The 15,480-nt window shown below is 40.7% G+C and overlaps 1 protein-coding gene across 1 annotated transcript in view; it reads left to right on the top strand.

Annotated features, from left to right (window-relative positions):
* Positions 1-15,480, top strand: part of LOC115471374 (Fanconi anemia group A protein-like) — a 152,551-nt gene that overhangs the window by 38,754 nt on the left and 98,317 nt on the right. Inside the window, exons 3-7 of the mRNA XM_030205072.1 lie at positions 5,173-5,284; positions 8,889-8,982; positions 9,766-9,908; positions 14,079-14,174; positions 15,297-15,370. Coding sequence (XP_030060932.1) covers positions 5,173-5,284; positions 8,889-8,982; positions 9,766-9,908; positions 14,079-14,174; positions 15,297-15,370 — 519 coding nt within the window. The remainder of the gene's footprint in view (positions 1-5,172; positions 5,285-8,888; positions 8,983-9,765; positions 9,909-14,078; positions 14,175-15,296; positions 15,371-15,480) is intronic.

The following is a 15,480-nucleotide window of genomic DNA, read 5'->3' as shown; positions in this document are numbered from 1 at the left end:
TTAGTGTTCATATCCAGACTCAGTACAGACATACTTGACAGGACAGAGGGTTTAATTCATTAATGTTAATAGCCTGACTTAGTGCAGAAGTACTGAATGATCATACAATGTAGTTAAATAATGTTCATATCCTGCAGTGTAGCAGGACATTTACATGATTAACAAGATCCCTGTAAATCTTATCCCTAGCACTGAGGTACTGCAGGGACAGAAGAATGTAGTTGAATAAAGTTTATACCCTGTGGTGTGGTTGGGAATTTACTGTTTACACCTGCCCCTCTAAATCTTACCTTGAGCACAGAGGGGACAGAAGATGTAGTTAAATGGTATACCTTGCAGTGTAGCTGGGAATTTGCATGGTTGCAATGTCCTTGTAAATCTTACCTTGAGCACAAAGGTACTGAAGAGACAGAAGAGGTATAAACCATATAAATTTCCAGCTTCACTGCAGGGTATAAATATTGTTTAACAATGTCCCTGTAAATCTTATCTTGAGCATACAGGTACTGAAGGAGATAGAGGAGTTCTATAAGGTAAAATCATTATTTTATAGCTGAGCGGATGGAATCAAAGAAGTAAAGTCCCGTGTGGAGGAGTGGCCTAATGGTTAGAGTGGTGGACTTTGGTCCTGGGGAACTGGGTTCGATTCCCACTACAGGCAGCTCCTTGTGACTCTGGGCAAATCACTTAACCCTCCATTGCCCCTGGTACAAATAAGTACCTAAGCCGCATTGAGCCTGCCATGAGTGGGAAAGCACGGGGTACAAATAAAAAATATATATATATATAAGAGCATCGTGCAGTGTGAGGTCATCAGTATTTCTCTGTCTCCCACCAGATGGTGACAGGCAGTCCGTGTAGCTTCTGTGCTGGTTTCTGTGGCATCTCCTGTGTGTCATTTAGAGCACAGGGGTCACTTCTTCGGGATTTGCATTCCACAACTAGAAAAAGATGATTAATATGGAGCTCTGGTGGTATTCTTTGGACAACACAGGTCCCATTATGTTCGATGTATTCCACAGTAAGAATATCATATCAACAGTCAAACATGGTGGTGTCAGCGTGATGGTGTATGGATGCATTGCTGCCTTAAGACATGGAAAACTTGCCATTATTGAAGGAACCATGAATTCAGTACTGTATCAGAAAATTCTTAAGGAGCTAGTCATCTGTCCGTGAGCTGAAGCTGAAATTTAATTGGATTATGCAGCGAGACAAAAATCCTAAATACAAAAGCATGTCTAGACATGAACAGCTGAGGAGAAACAAAGTTTTTGGATTAGCCTAGTTAAAGACCTAATTTGAATCCAGTAGATATGCTGTGTGGCAGAACCTGAAACAAGCAGTTCAGAAAAGAGGGGCAGCTCATACATAGATATATATAACAATTAGGTCCATTTATTGAAGGAATGTATTTATTGGGATTTGTTAACCGCCTTTATGAAGAGATTCTCCCAAGGCAGTATACAGCAAATACAGTATAACATAAAACTTTAACAGCATAACAGTAGTAAAATAACCAAGAATAAACATACAGTAAATGAGGTAAACTTGAAAACAGTAAATTGAAACCTAATAAGAAAGCTACCATGAAACGGTATCAAAAATAAACACATTTAACAGCAGTGGAATTCAAATTCCAGAGATATAATACAATGTTAGCATAATACTAATGATACATCTAATAACATGCATTAGAACATTCAACTAACATAGATATGATGCTAAAGATTTTCTACAATACAGCTTACTATATAGCTGAGGGACCAAGAGCAGATATATGATGGGAACAAGATGCCTGGTACAGACTCAGTTGGGATAATTTGATGGTTAGCTAAACTCAAGGCAAGTTCTTTGTACAGTTAAACAAGATGTGAGGAACTGGGCTAAGTTACAGTGTGTGTAGCAAGGTAATCCAGGTGGAATGAGTGTATAGTCAGTCATCCTATGTATTAAAAGTTTGAGAGAAGTGCCAGACTTTCACCTGCTTCCTGAAGTAGAGATAGTCTCAAGTTATATCTAGCCCCTCTGGGAGTAAATTGCAGAGCGTGGGGGCTACTCCTGACAAGGCCCGTTTTGTCTGAGGTCCTTGAAAATCAAACATAGTTTTAAATTTAGCCCTGTAAGGTACTGGTAGCCAGTACAGTTTTTGCAGGAAGGGCGTGATGTCACGCCACTTGCAGCCTTCTGTCATTCGTTCTGCAGCATTCTGAATTAGTTGGAGCTGATACAAACTGTTTTTCATTTGGCCAGTGTACAGGGCATTATAGTAGTCTAGTCTAGTCTAGTCGTGATGTTATCATGGCATGGACCACTGTGGTCAGACTCGTCTTTTCAATATATGGAGAGAGATTTCATAGCTTCCGTTGGTGATAGGGACAATTTCTGAAGGTTGTTTGAATTTGCGGGATCAGAGTGAGTGATGAGTCTAGCATTATCCCAAGATTTCTGACCTGTGATTTTAGGGGGAGTTCATACTTCCCAAAAGGTATTTTGAAGTTGGGTATTTGTCCACTTGTGTTTGTACAGAAAGAATCTCTGTTTTATTTGGGTTCAGGCAAAGTTCGTTGTTTGTCCATTTCTAGGCAGTCAGTCAGTTTATCGGAGCAGATCTGGTTCAATGGGTATGAGTAAAATAGTAACATAGTAAATGACGGCAGATAAAGACCTGAACGGTCCATCCAGTCTGCCCAACAAGATAAACTCATTTTACATGGTTTGTGATACTTTATATGTATATCCGAGTAGTTGTAGGAAAGAGATCCGTCAAAAGACGGAGAACTCAAAACACCCTACGGACAACAACAACACAATGAAATAAAAGTGGGAGGATGACCAAGGATTCCAAAGGCTGAGAAGATGTATAATAAAGAATTTTATTAAGGTATAAGGACTCTTTCATTATTATACATCTTCTCAGCCTTTGGAATCCTTGGTCATCCTCCCACTTTTATTTCATTCTGTTATCTGAGTAGTTGCACATCATCAGCATAGATGTAGAATTTTGTGTCCATTGACCGAAGCAGCTCAGCCAGAGGCTTGAGGTAGATATTAAATAAAATGGGAGACAGTATGGATCCCTGTGGCACCCCACAGTCCAGTGCCCAAGGTAATGATGGGCTGTTGCTGAACAGAATGATTGTTGTCTATCTGACAGGATTTGAACCAGGTAAATACTGTGCCACTGATACCTATATCTCCCAGTCTTGTAAGCATGATATGATATGATCCATGGTGTCAAAGGCTACCAAGAAATCAAGCAGCACTAGTATCGAAGCAGATCCCCTATAGTTTCTGTGCAGATCATCAAGAAGGGACACAAGAACTGTCTCTGTTCCATACCCAAGTCTGAAGCCAGATTGGCATGAGTTTAGCCAATTACTTTCAATTAACTAGTCGTTGAGTTGACTGCAGACTGTCCTTTCTATAAGTTTTGCTAGGAAAGGAATGTTAGAGACTGTTTTGTAGTTTTCAAGCTTGTCCTGGTCCAGTGAGCTCTTTTTCAGTAGGGAGCGAACCACGGCTCTTTTAAGTGTTGTTGGCAGTTGCCCTTCTATAAGGGGGGAGTTAACAATTTTAGTGGCCCCTTCAATGAGGCCAGTGCTCGTTTGTTGTACAATCTTTGCTGGGCAGGGCTCATCAGCTCGTAACCTTGGGGTTATCTTTGACTCCTTTCTCTCTTTCTCTGCACATATTCAACAGACTGCTAAAACTTGTCATTTTCTTTCTCTATAATATCACCAAAATTTGTCCTTTCCTTTATGAACATACTACTAAAACCCTTATCCACACTCTTATCACCTCTCGCTTAGACTACTGCAACTTGCTTCTCACAGGTCTCCCACTAAGCCATCTCTCTCCTCTTCAATGTGTTCAAAATTCTGCTGCACGACTTGTATTCCTCCAGTGTCGCTATGCTTATATTAGCTTTCTCCTCAAGTCACTTCATTGAGCTCCAGAGTTCAGCATATTCAGACACAGATATTGGAGTCCCACCCATTTTGAAGATTGCTTTGCTACATCCCACAGGTTCTGGACTGTTCTGGTATGAACGCTAAGGAAGGAGAAATTTATTACCTGCTCCCACTAGACCAGTCCAGATTCCTTGCCTGGTGCATAGGCACTTATGCCTTACAGGTTCTAGGCTAAACAGGCTGAATGAGCTCCTAAACTAGGAGGATCTGGTTTGTGTACACCTAGCCTTCCTCTTGACATATAAGAAAATGACTGCAAAAGAGTAAACATGTTAGGGAATACTTGGCGGAGCCCTAGTCCCTTTCCTCTTACTCTCCCTTTTTTTTAACCTTTCTGGGGTTTTTTGGGGGTATTATTAATATTGCAGTTCACTAGAAAGAAGGAGCGTTGTGACCCATTGCTTTGTCATTCGAACTTACTGAAGACCTCGCACTTTAGGGCAAAGCCGGCATAACTTTTTTTTACTTCTCAGTCTTCATCCGCTGGTCTATGGACATAATCCACAGGTTCTAGACTGGTCTGGTGGGACTAAAGGAGAGAAAATTAGCAGGTAAGATCTAATTTCTCCATATACCTGCAGTATAGCTGGGAATTTGCATGGTTACAATATCCCTCTAAATCTTACCCTGAGCAGATAGGTACTGAAGGGGGTCATAGGATGTAGTTTCAGAACCTCTTTCTACTCTGTCTGTGCCCTGCTGCTCGGACTTCAGAGTTAGGCTGTATCAATAGTTTGAAAATCTGGTGGCCCAGAAGAGAAAAGAAACAAAACTTCCATTTAATGTAAATAGAGCCAGCAACTTTAGTAATTCATGAGTTTATAGTGGAAAATCACGCACACGTTGCACCTCCTCCTGCTCTGCAAGACCCTTTTCCCCTCTGCTAATGTGCCATAATCTAGCATCCTCTGCTAGTCCACACAATTGTAAATTAGGATTGAGGTACAGTGTCGGGGCAGTAAGTGTGGGGTACTTATCCTAAAGGTGTGTTGTGCCTATATGTGTTATTTCTTGGTATTATAAAGGTCGTCAGTACAGTAGCAGACATTAGTCCGGCCAATTGGCATTCGGGGCTATTTGTTTTTGATGACTGTATCATTATTTTTTTTATCACATAAAAATAGTGAGAGGTGTGACTTGATGTAGTTTGTTTGCTTTGTGTTGCATTTTGTCAACCTGTATTATCTGTATTTTTAAGTGGCAGAACCAGCATGCTGAAGGGTAAAGCTGTGAAAGACATGCAGGCACTCCAGGAAGAAACTCTTTATCTGCTTAACTGCCACCAGGACCTAAGCGCATTGTTGTCTGAGGTATGAAGGTTTCATTCTACTTTGAATGTTTTGCATTTGTGCAGTCGCTTCTAAAAAAAAGATTCAGTCTCAAGCTTCTGTATGTCTTTGGGCCCAACAGTGATCAGCATTTTGCTGACTGCCACCGGCATTGTCCCTGGAAATTCAATGCCGTGCTATGTTCAGGCTATGGCATTGAATTTCCGGGTTTACGGAGCCAGTGAAAACATTGCCGGTTAAGTGCGATATTCAGCACTTAACCATCTATGGTGAGCCACATAAAGACAGGACTGAGATTTATGTGGTCCTATTTATGCTGAGTTGTTTATTGTAAAAACTGTTATTGCCTGCATATCTCATCCTATATGGATAACAAACTTTACATACAAAATATTCAGCAATAAACGATAAGCATAGACATAATACAACAAATATAAGCAATAAAATAACATCTCATCAAATTAAAACATCTATAATATCTTGTTCTGATCTGGATCCCAAGACAACAATTAAAGTACAAGACCAAAAGCTTGCTGAAGTAAAGCCGTCTTTAACATCTTCTTAAACTGAGAAATAGACTGCAAAGAAGGAACTTGATAAGGCAATTCATTCCAAATTTTAAGCAGATCTACATAAAAAAATACTAGTTCTATTCTTCTTCAAGTCTAATAGATCGAAAAGAAGGTACATCATATAAGGCAGCTAATGATTGCAAGGTCCGTACTGGATGATGCAGATAGAAAGTTGCTGCAATGGTTGATGAAATAGCATTAATTACAACTTCAAAAACTAGCAATAAAATTTTAAATTCAACCAGAAACCAATGTGGCTGCATCAAAACTGATGAAATGTGATCATATCTGTTTAACACACACAGAACCCAAGCTACCAATTTCTGTGTGAGTTTCAAAGATCTTGGGTTTTTCTTTGACAATAAGAACATAAGAATAGCCATACTGAGTCAGACCAATGGTCCATCTAACCCAATATCCTGCTTCCAACAGTGGTCGATCCAGGTCACAAGTACCTGGCAGAAACCCAATTAGTAGCAGCATTCCATGCTACCAATCCTGGGTCAAGCAGTGGCTTCCCCCATGTAATTTCATTGAATGTACCGTGGTCTTTGTACTTTTTGAAAGAGTGAAAAATCAGTTCACTTGTACGCGTTCTACACCTCTCAAGATTTTATAGACTTCTATCATATCCCACCTCAGCCATCTCTTTTCCAAGTTGAAGAGCCCTAACCTCTTTACCCTTTCCTCATATGGGAAGAGTTCCATCCCCTTTAACATTCTGGTCTCTCTTCTTTGAACCTTTTCTATTTCCGCTATATCTATTTGAGATACAGTGACCAGAATTGAACGCAATACTCAAGGTGAGGTCGCACTATGGAGTAATAGAGGCATTATAATATTCTTGGTCTTATTTTGCATCCTTTTCCTAATAATTCCTAGCATCCCGTTTGCTTTTTGCATACTGAGCAGAAGATTTCAGCATTTTGTCTACAATGACACCTAGATCTTTTTCTTGAGTCCTTACTCCTAAGGTGGACCCTAGCATCAGGTTACTATAATTTGGATTATTTTTCCCAATGTGCATCACTTTGCATTTGCCAACATTAAATTTAATCTACCATTTGGATGCCCAGTCTTCCAGTTTCTTAAGGTCGTCCCTCAATTTTTCACAATCCGCATGTGTTTTGACAGCTTTGAATAGTTTTATGTCATCTGAAAATGTAATCACCTCACTCATCGTTCCATTTTCCAGATCATTTATAAATAAGTTAAATAGCACCGGTCCCAGTACAGATCCCTGAGACACTCCACTATTCATCCTCCTCCATTGATAAAAATGCCCATTTAACGTTACCATCGGTTTTCTGTCCAATAATCAATTCCTAATCCACAGAAGGACATTGTTGCATTGGCTTCCAATAAATTCTGAGATCACCTTTAAGCTTTGCGTACTTGTTTACCAAATTTTGTATGGCCTATTGCCTAGTTACATGCCGAACCTGATAGATTTGCCTTCAAGAAATGCTTTTCCTATGTCTAGGGAATATCTCATGCGTCACTATCCAAGTAAGAATCTTCACTGTACATCTATTCATACTGCAGGTTTTACCTACCAAGTTTCTAAGACATGGAACTCCTTGCCAGATACATTGTGATATGTTACTGATTATCTATTGTTTCATAAGTTGCTGAAGTCATTTCTATTTGCTCAATCTCTCATCTGCACTACTGCTTTTTAGTTCCTGAGCATGTTAGTTATCTTGTTTTGGTTATTGTACAGAGATGTACTTCTTCTACTAACCTATAAATGTACTCACTCTGCTGCTCCCCAGTATCTCTCCACACTCGTCCTTCCCTACGCCCCTTCCCGTGCACTCCGCTCCATGGATAAATCCTTCTTATCTGTTCCCTTCTCCACTACTGCCAACTCCAGACTTCACGCCTTCTGTCTCGCTGCACCCTACGCCTGGAATAAACTTCCTGAGCCCCTACGTCTTGCCCCATCCTTGGCCACCTTTAAATCTAGACTGAAAGCCCACCTCTTTAACATTGCTTTTGACTCGTAACCACTTGTAACCACTCGCTTCCACCTACTCTCCTCTCTTCCTTCCCGTTCATATTAATTGATTTGATTTGCTTACTTAATTTTTTTTTTTGTCTATTAGATTGTAAGCTCTTTGAGCAGGGACTGTCTTTCTTCTATGTTTGTGCAGCGCTGCGTACGCCTTGTAGCACTATAGAAATGCTAAATAGTAGTAGTAGTAGTAGTAGATGATTTTTTATTTTTATTTATCTATTTTTGCATCGTCCATTACTTGCATTGTACTGTAGTAATTGTTTCCTGTTAGCCCGATTGAATTCGAACTTGTTTGAGATAATATGGGATATAAATGTCTCAAATAATATAACAATAAGAAGAAGAACAGCAATTAGAAGAGGAAAGATGTTCTGGACAGAAACCATGTGTCTGCAGTATCATCACTTTTTTCTTTGCACTCCTGACTGTTTGGGCCCTATCTTCTACCCCCACCCTATTGAGGACTGGTCTGATTTGGACAATAAGGAAGGAAAATTGTCTTATCTGATAATTTTCTTTCCTTTAGTACTACTAGACCAGTCCAGAAACTCTTGACATGATTTATTATGTATCCTGCATCTCCTGACTCGTTGGAAGTACTCCATGTCAGTAGAGTCTATGTCTAATTGGTTGGTAGATGTATTGGCTCAGTGTGGCGTTTTGCCTTTAGGGGTGAAGCACATGGAACTACTTTCTTTCTTTGTCTCCATTTGCTGGTCTGGTAGGACTAAAGGAAAGAAAATTATCAAGTAAGACATACTTTTTCCATGTTTACCTGCAGAATTGCCATGTAACGCTTCTAAAATGAGCTCCATTATGAGTCAGCCATAAGTACATAAGTATTGCTATACTGGGAAAGACCAAAGGTCCATCAAGCCCAGCATCCTGTTTCCAACAGTGGCCAATCCAGGTCACAAATACTTGGCAAGATCCCAAAAAAGTACAAAGCATTCTATACTGCTTAACCCAGAAATAGTGGATTTTCCTCAGCCAGTGTATATTCCATTTAAAGTCTTTCTTTTTTCATCTTTAGATGGAAAGTCCACCTTGCAAAAAGATATGCTCTGAGAAACAAAGAGACTGTAGGAATCGTGAGAATCTGATTGGAGTTTCTGAATTATTGATTGGTGAGTATTTTGGGGTATTTCATCTATATGGTCTTGAGTAAACTCAGTCCCTTGTATAGGGACTGCAACCTTCATATACAATATGGGAACAGACCAACCGTTTATGTTAAACTTATTTCTAATTCCTGTGCTGGCAGCTATGACAGTGATTTGAAGAGTACGAGTTTGCATAGCATCTAATATGGTGGAGAATGGTTACAAAATGTTGTACCAATGGTATTATACACATACACAATTTAAAGCCATGTATGGGCAAGGCAGCGATACTTGCTGGTGAGGCTATGGGGCACAGGGGACCTTCTTGCATATCTGGTGGACGTGCCCTCTTGCACAGTCCTTTTGGGATCTGGTTGTGCAGCTAGCATCGGACATTCTGGGCATGCCTCTTTCCAAAATAGCTGCTGGATGTTTTTTTAATATTGGCCCCTTTGCCCTGCCTCGTGATAAGAGGAAATTGGTTCATATGATTGTCACCGCTGGGCACCTATGGTGTGTCCCTTGCTTAATGACTCGTTTGGTGATCATGATTCTGGTTGCTGAATTCATTACTTCTCCAGTGACATTTCCTGTTGTTATGTGTAAATGAACAGTAGAATGTGAGTACAGGTTCTGCTGAATATTTATATTTGCGGAGTTGAACTGAAAATTGTATTGAGGGTCTAGTGAATGTTGAGAGAATGCTAGGAGCCAGAAACATGAGCTTATTAGGTATTTCTAACTTATTGTGAAGCTTTATCTTGCTGTGTGTTTATCCTCACCACGTTGCTTTTCTGTCTATTTCAGGCTCTGTCATGCAGGAGCAGGCCTCCAGGCTTGGATTACCAGTGGGAATCCTCTTGGCTAGAACTGGTGCAGCTAGTCTGGGACAGATCTGCCAGGTTTCAGGGAAGCCTAGCCATACAGCACTGCTGGATGTGGAACAGAAGGTAAAAGGGAGGTTAGCTAGGAGAAGTCTTAAACTTTCAGTTTCCTTAACATCTGCAACAGATCAGTTCAGAACTTGTGGGTTATACCTATCTGCCAGCAGGTGGAAATAGAGAGAAATCCTGGAAAGCAAGTTAAGGATCTAGGGTATTCCAGAAGACAAACTTAAATCTTCCTTCTGTTCATCTCAATCCTGTACGAGATTCTAAGCGCTGTAGGCCAGTGTGTTTTTCCTTTCAAGGACCCAGATATCAGCAGAAACAAGCAAGAGAATCTCAGGCCAATCCTCTTGTTCCTCCAATGCCCCTCACATGTCACAATGATGGGGTCCAGGTCCACTCCTCAGATGCCTTGATAAGCAGCTATTGATCAAGGTTTCTCAATGATCAGACCCAAATAACTTCAGGTCAGTGGGTTATTAAAATCATCAGAGGTGGTTGCAGGCTAGAATTTTCCTGCTCCCTTGCAGATTTCTTCTTGGCATCTCCTTTCAGAGTACCAGGTGGTCCAATCCACCTTTACAGAGTCTTCTGACTTGGGAGCAGTGAAACCAGTTCCCAAGTCAGATTGGGGGTGGCAGATTTTCTATCTATCTTATTCTAGTTCTCAAACATGTAAACTGTACTCAAAGTAACTTACTTCAGAATGAAGACTCTGCATTCAGTGATTGCCTTAGTTCAGCCCATCAAGTTTCTCACCTCACTAGACCTTGAGGAGGCCTATTTTCACATTCACATTTCTTGTGCTTTGTGATTCTTGGTGCCCATTATTGGTGTCAAATGATACCTTTTGGCCTATCAACTGCACCTAGAACCTTTTCAAAGGTTATGAAGGTAGTGGCAGCCTTTCTTCAGTGCAAAGGGATCAGGGTTCATTTCTACCTGGATGACTGGTTAATCAGAGCCTCTTCACATCAAGAGAGCTCATGGATCACATTCAGAGTAGTATCTTTCCTTCAATCTCAGGGATGGGTGGTCAGTCTTGTAAGAGCCATCTAACATCCTCTGTCTCTAGAATACTTGGGTGTTCTCTTTGACCCCCAAGGCCGGAAAGCTTTTCTTAGAAAGATCAAACTTCATTCTCAAATTTTTCACCTCTTAACACCTTTGGAGTTCTCAAGTAAGGGACTTATATGCAGGTTCTGGCATCAATGGCAGCGACTTTGGATGTGATTCCCTGGGCGAGAGCTCATATGAAATTTCTTCAGCAATCCCTCCTGTGTCATTGGTCTCTTGTTTCCCAAGAATACAACCTTTGCCTTTCCTGGACTCCCCAAGTGAAATACAGTATCACCCGGTGATGCCATTCGCACAATATGCAGTAAGGAATGTCTTGGACAACTGCAGTTTGGATAGTAGATACCACAGATGTTAGTCTCTTAGGCTGGGGAGCTCATTGTTTTCATCTCATGGCACAGGGCAAATGGTGTCCTACTGAAGTGTTGTGTTTAATCAATCAATCACCAGGCTATCCACAAGGCTCTTCTGGCTTATGCCAGGATACTTTATAACAAACTAGTGAGTTTTTTCAGACATTGTGATGGCTGTCTCCCTATATCAACAGACATAGTTCTCTCTTAGCACTGGAAGCATGTCTCCTTTTTCTGTGGGCAGAGAAACATTTGAAGATTCTGTCAGTAGTGCACATAGCAGGGACGTTGAACACTCAACCAGATTATCTTGGCCAGAACTCCTTAGACCTAGGAAAGTGGGAACTTTTCCCAGGAGGCGTTCAATCAACTTATCTCCTTCCATAGTTATACTTGATGGCCTAGAGACGCAATACCAAAGTTCCTAGATTTTTAAGAGTACATTTTGGAAGGCCTAGAGGCTGTTCTTCAGCCTTGGCCATGGGACTTCCTGGTTTACGTGCTTCCTCCTTGGCCAATAGTAAGGCAGAATGCTTCAATGAGCTGCTCTTCACACCGGTCAAATTATTTTTGTTGCCTCAAATTGACCCAGGAGACCTTGGTACATAGACTTCCTATGTCTCCTAATAGATCAGCCTCTAGCATTGCCCCTTTAAAGAGGTCTCTTCTCCTTCAGGGTCCAATTAGATGGAAGACCTGTCTCCCTTTGGTCTTATAGCTTGGCTTTTCAAGGAAGAAGGGCTGTTCAGAAAATGTTATTACAACCTTGCCTTAAGCAAGGACGTGTTCTACTTTGGTGACTTATACTGGGGTTTGGAGAGTGTGATTGTGGTGTTCTGATAGGGCTCTTTCACCCCTTCAGTCTTCACTTGCAAATATTTTGGCTTTTCTTCAAGATAGTTAAAAAAAAAAAAAAGGGATTGGCCTTACATTCTCTGAAGGTGCAGATTGCAGTTATTGTTTGCTTCAGAAGACGCCTACCAAACTCTTCTTTGGTTGTACATCTGAATATTGTCTGTTTTTTGAAAGGAGTCAGTCAATTACAGCCTCCACCCTGACTGCATTGCTCAGAATGGAATATTAATCTAGCATTTAAAGCACTTTTGAGGTATCCCTTTGACCCTCTTAAGAGAGCTACCTTTAAGGACCCAAGTCTGTTTTCCTTTTAGCTGTTACTTCAGCTAGATGAAGTTCTAAAATTCAAGCTCTTTGTTGCAGAGACCTTTTTCTTCATTTTGAGGAAGTGGGGGTTTCTAGCCACACTGTTCCTTCACTTCTTCCTAAAACTGTTTTCTTCCTTTTATTTGAAATAAACCTTAGACCTTCCTTATTTCCGCTGAGAAGATTATTGTGATCAGTTTTCTTCTTTAAAAGTGCTTGATGTCAATAGAGTCCTTATCAGAAATAACCAACAAAATTTCTCACACCCAGCCTTCCAACTCCCCAAACTACTATTACTAGATGGCTGAAAAAAATGATTTCCTCAGTTTATATCTTGGTGGGAAAGCAGCCACCGTCAACACTCAAAGCTCATTCTAAAAAGGGAGTAGTTACCTCTTGGACAGAATCCTGAGTAGTATCAATGGAGGACATTGGAAATTCGCCATATTGTCGTCTGTTCGTAGATTTAAGACATACAGGCTGGATGTTTTGTCCAGAATGGATTCTGCCTTTGGAGCCTCTGTTCTTTTAGCAGGAGCTCCTCTTTCCCTCCCAGCTTGAAGACTGATTTGATACATCCCACAAGTTCTGAACTGATCTATTCCAGATGCTAAGGAAGGAGAAATTAGGTCTTACCTTCTAATTTTCTTTCCTTTAGTCTCAACAGATTGGTCCAGAAACCCACTCTTCCTATAATTTTGGCTTTTCTCTATGTTTATTGTTTTATAGTTATTGAGATGTCTGTGTTCAGATTCCTGAAGTACTTTCATTTGTTTACATGAGAATTTTCATTCCTTTCCTGATGATCTAAAGGAGGAAGGAGAAGCTTTTAGCAAGGGTTTGTTCTATCTGACTGCTGTATCAAAATACCAAATTTATACAGCTTCACAGTGCCTCTTATGGCAGAGTTCAATTGTATTCTCTCTATCTCCACCTCCTTGCCGGTGGGCATAATCACAAGCTCTGGACTGATCTGTTGAGACTAAAGGAAAGAAAATTAGCATATAAACTAATTTCTTTATTTATTTGTTTTAAGGATACATTGAGCCTAGCTGTCACTAGACTTAACAACTGTTTCTGGATTATTTTCTCTACTTACCCCTGTCCTTGTGCTCTTACTCCAAAGTATCATGCACAGTTGGTATTTTAATAGTATCTCGGTAACCTTGATCCAGTCACAATATCTGTAGATTTATTGCCTCTCCTTCCCCAAAATGGATATACAATGGCTCCATAAAGACAGAATGGGAAATAGCCCTTTTTGAATAAGACCCATAATTTATCTTTGGTGTAATTCAAGTCATCTAAGGACTCCTTCCCCTCTCCCCCCCCTCCCCCTCCCAAAAAAAAAATCTTGTCCTATCCAATGGGAATGGAGCATTGGACTGAGAATCGGTGAAACAAGGTTCAAATCTCACCGCTGTACCTTGTTATCTTGGGCAAGTCACTTAACCCTCCACTGCCTTAGGTATAAACTTAGATTGTGAGCCCTCTGGATTCAGAAAATACCTGCTGTATCTGACTATGAATTATCTTGAACTATTACTGAAAAAGGTGCGAGCTAAATCCAAAACCCCTTCCCATTTCTCTATATGCAACATTGGAAGCATTAACAAGTTTCTTTCTCTGTGTTTACTTCTAGAAGCGATTGTCTTGTTTGCTAAAGACACTGGAAGATTTGTTATTGCAGAATAAGTTCTGTCGCTCAGTCTTTTGTCAAGAGCTCTGGAAACTGGAGGTGAGAGGAAAGGTCCAGGTCGGAAGCGGTATATCCAGATTGCTACTTTGTGTGTTGCATGCTGGAGATCTGCCTGTGTTTCATTTATTATGTCAGTTCCTTTCATGATACTTATGGAAGGGAATTGGGCTATGAACGTCCAGTACTCTGAATTCTGGCCTTTTGAGGGGAGGAGTTACCACCCTTACCAACAGAAGAAATAATGGGGGTAATATTCAGCCCATGGCAGTCAGTGGTGCTTTGTAAACGTGGGCTGCTACAGGGTTTTTATACCTGGATATTCAGCGTCGGTATCAGGTTGCTTGCTGCTAGTTATCAGACCGTTACACGGAGAGGTAACCAGATAAAGGAAGGACTGCTTTTTTCCTTTCCTACCTTTATCCAGGCAGTTACCTGGTTAGTGGACTGAATATCACTGCTAACTGGGTAATTCCTGGCTCTGCCCCGCCTCTATTCCCAGACTGTCCTGGTGCTACCTGGATATTGCTTAGATGTTCAGTGACAGCTTCTGGATCATACTACTGAAAACCTAGGTATGGCCCCAGAGCGGGATTTACCTCGGTAAGAATGATTCCTGTCTGGATAAATCCCGCTGAATATTGACCCTACTATTTTCATAGTGTATGTTCCCCTCCTACAGGATTCCTTCATACTCTGCAAGCATAGCACTTTAGAAGTACACATGTGAGTATCCATATGCTGATCATATCTGCTCCTGAAGAAGAAATGAATAGTGTAGTTTCTTCTGTTTCCCTAATTACACTTACTGGGCCGAGCGGGGGAGAGTCCACACTTCCTTTATGCTTGGACTGGATGATCAGCTGTGCTGTGGAGCAGTTCAGTGGCTATTGAAACTTGGCCATGAAGACTGGCAAAGTTAATACTGGTCTTGCACCCTGTCCCTGCCTCTTGGCTAGTTTGTTTGCCTTCTTTCTTCTATTTCATTTGATACTATCTGAGCTGAGCAGGAGTAAGACTGTCCTGTTTTACTTGATGATGATCTGTAGCTAAGACTTTTCCTCTATAATGGAATACAGAATAGTCTGTCCTCAGGTTTGATTCTGACCTTGTAACTTGAAGTCACATTCTAGTCTGTTTCTTTTTCTTTTTTTCTCATTGTAGAAGCCCCTAGTGCTGGAAGTTGCATGGTGTCTTCATAAGGAGAATATTGTGGGTCTGGAGATGTTGCTGGACAGGTAATATACCCAGCCAGAGTTCATAGATTTGTCATGTGGAAATCTTCATAAAATTAATCTGCAGTTACTGTAGTATTTATGTATTTTTATTTATTTAAAGTTTTCTAGTC

Source organism: Microcaecilia unicolor, chromosome 5 (genome assembly GCF_901765095.1).
Source record: "Microcaecilia unicolor chromosome 5, aMicUni1.1, whole genome shotgun sequence".
Taxonomy (NCBI): domain Eukaryota; kingdom Metazoa; phylum Chordata; class Amphibia; order Gymnophiona; family Siphonopidae; genus Microcaecilia; species Microcaecilia unicolor.
Note: the sequence above shows the minus strand (reverse complement) of the source record. Positions and strands in the feature narration are given on the sequence as shown.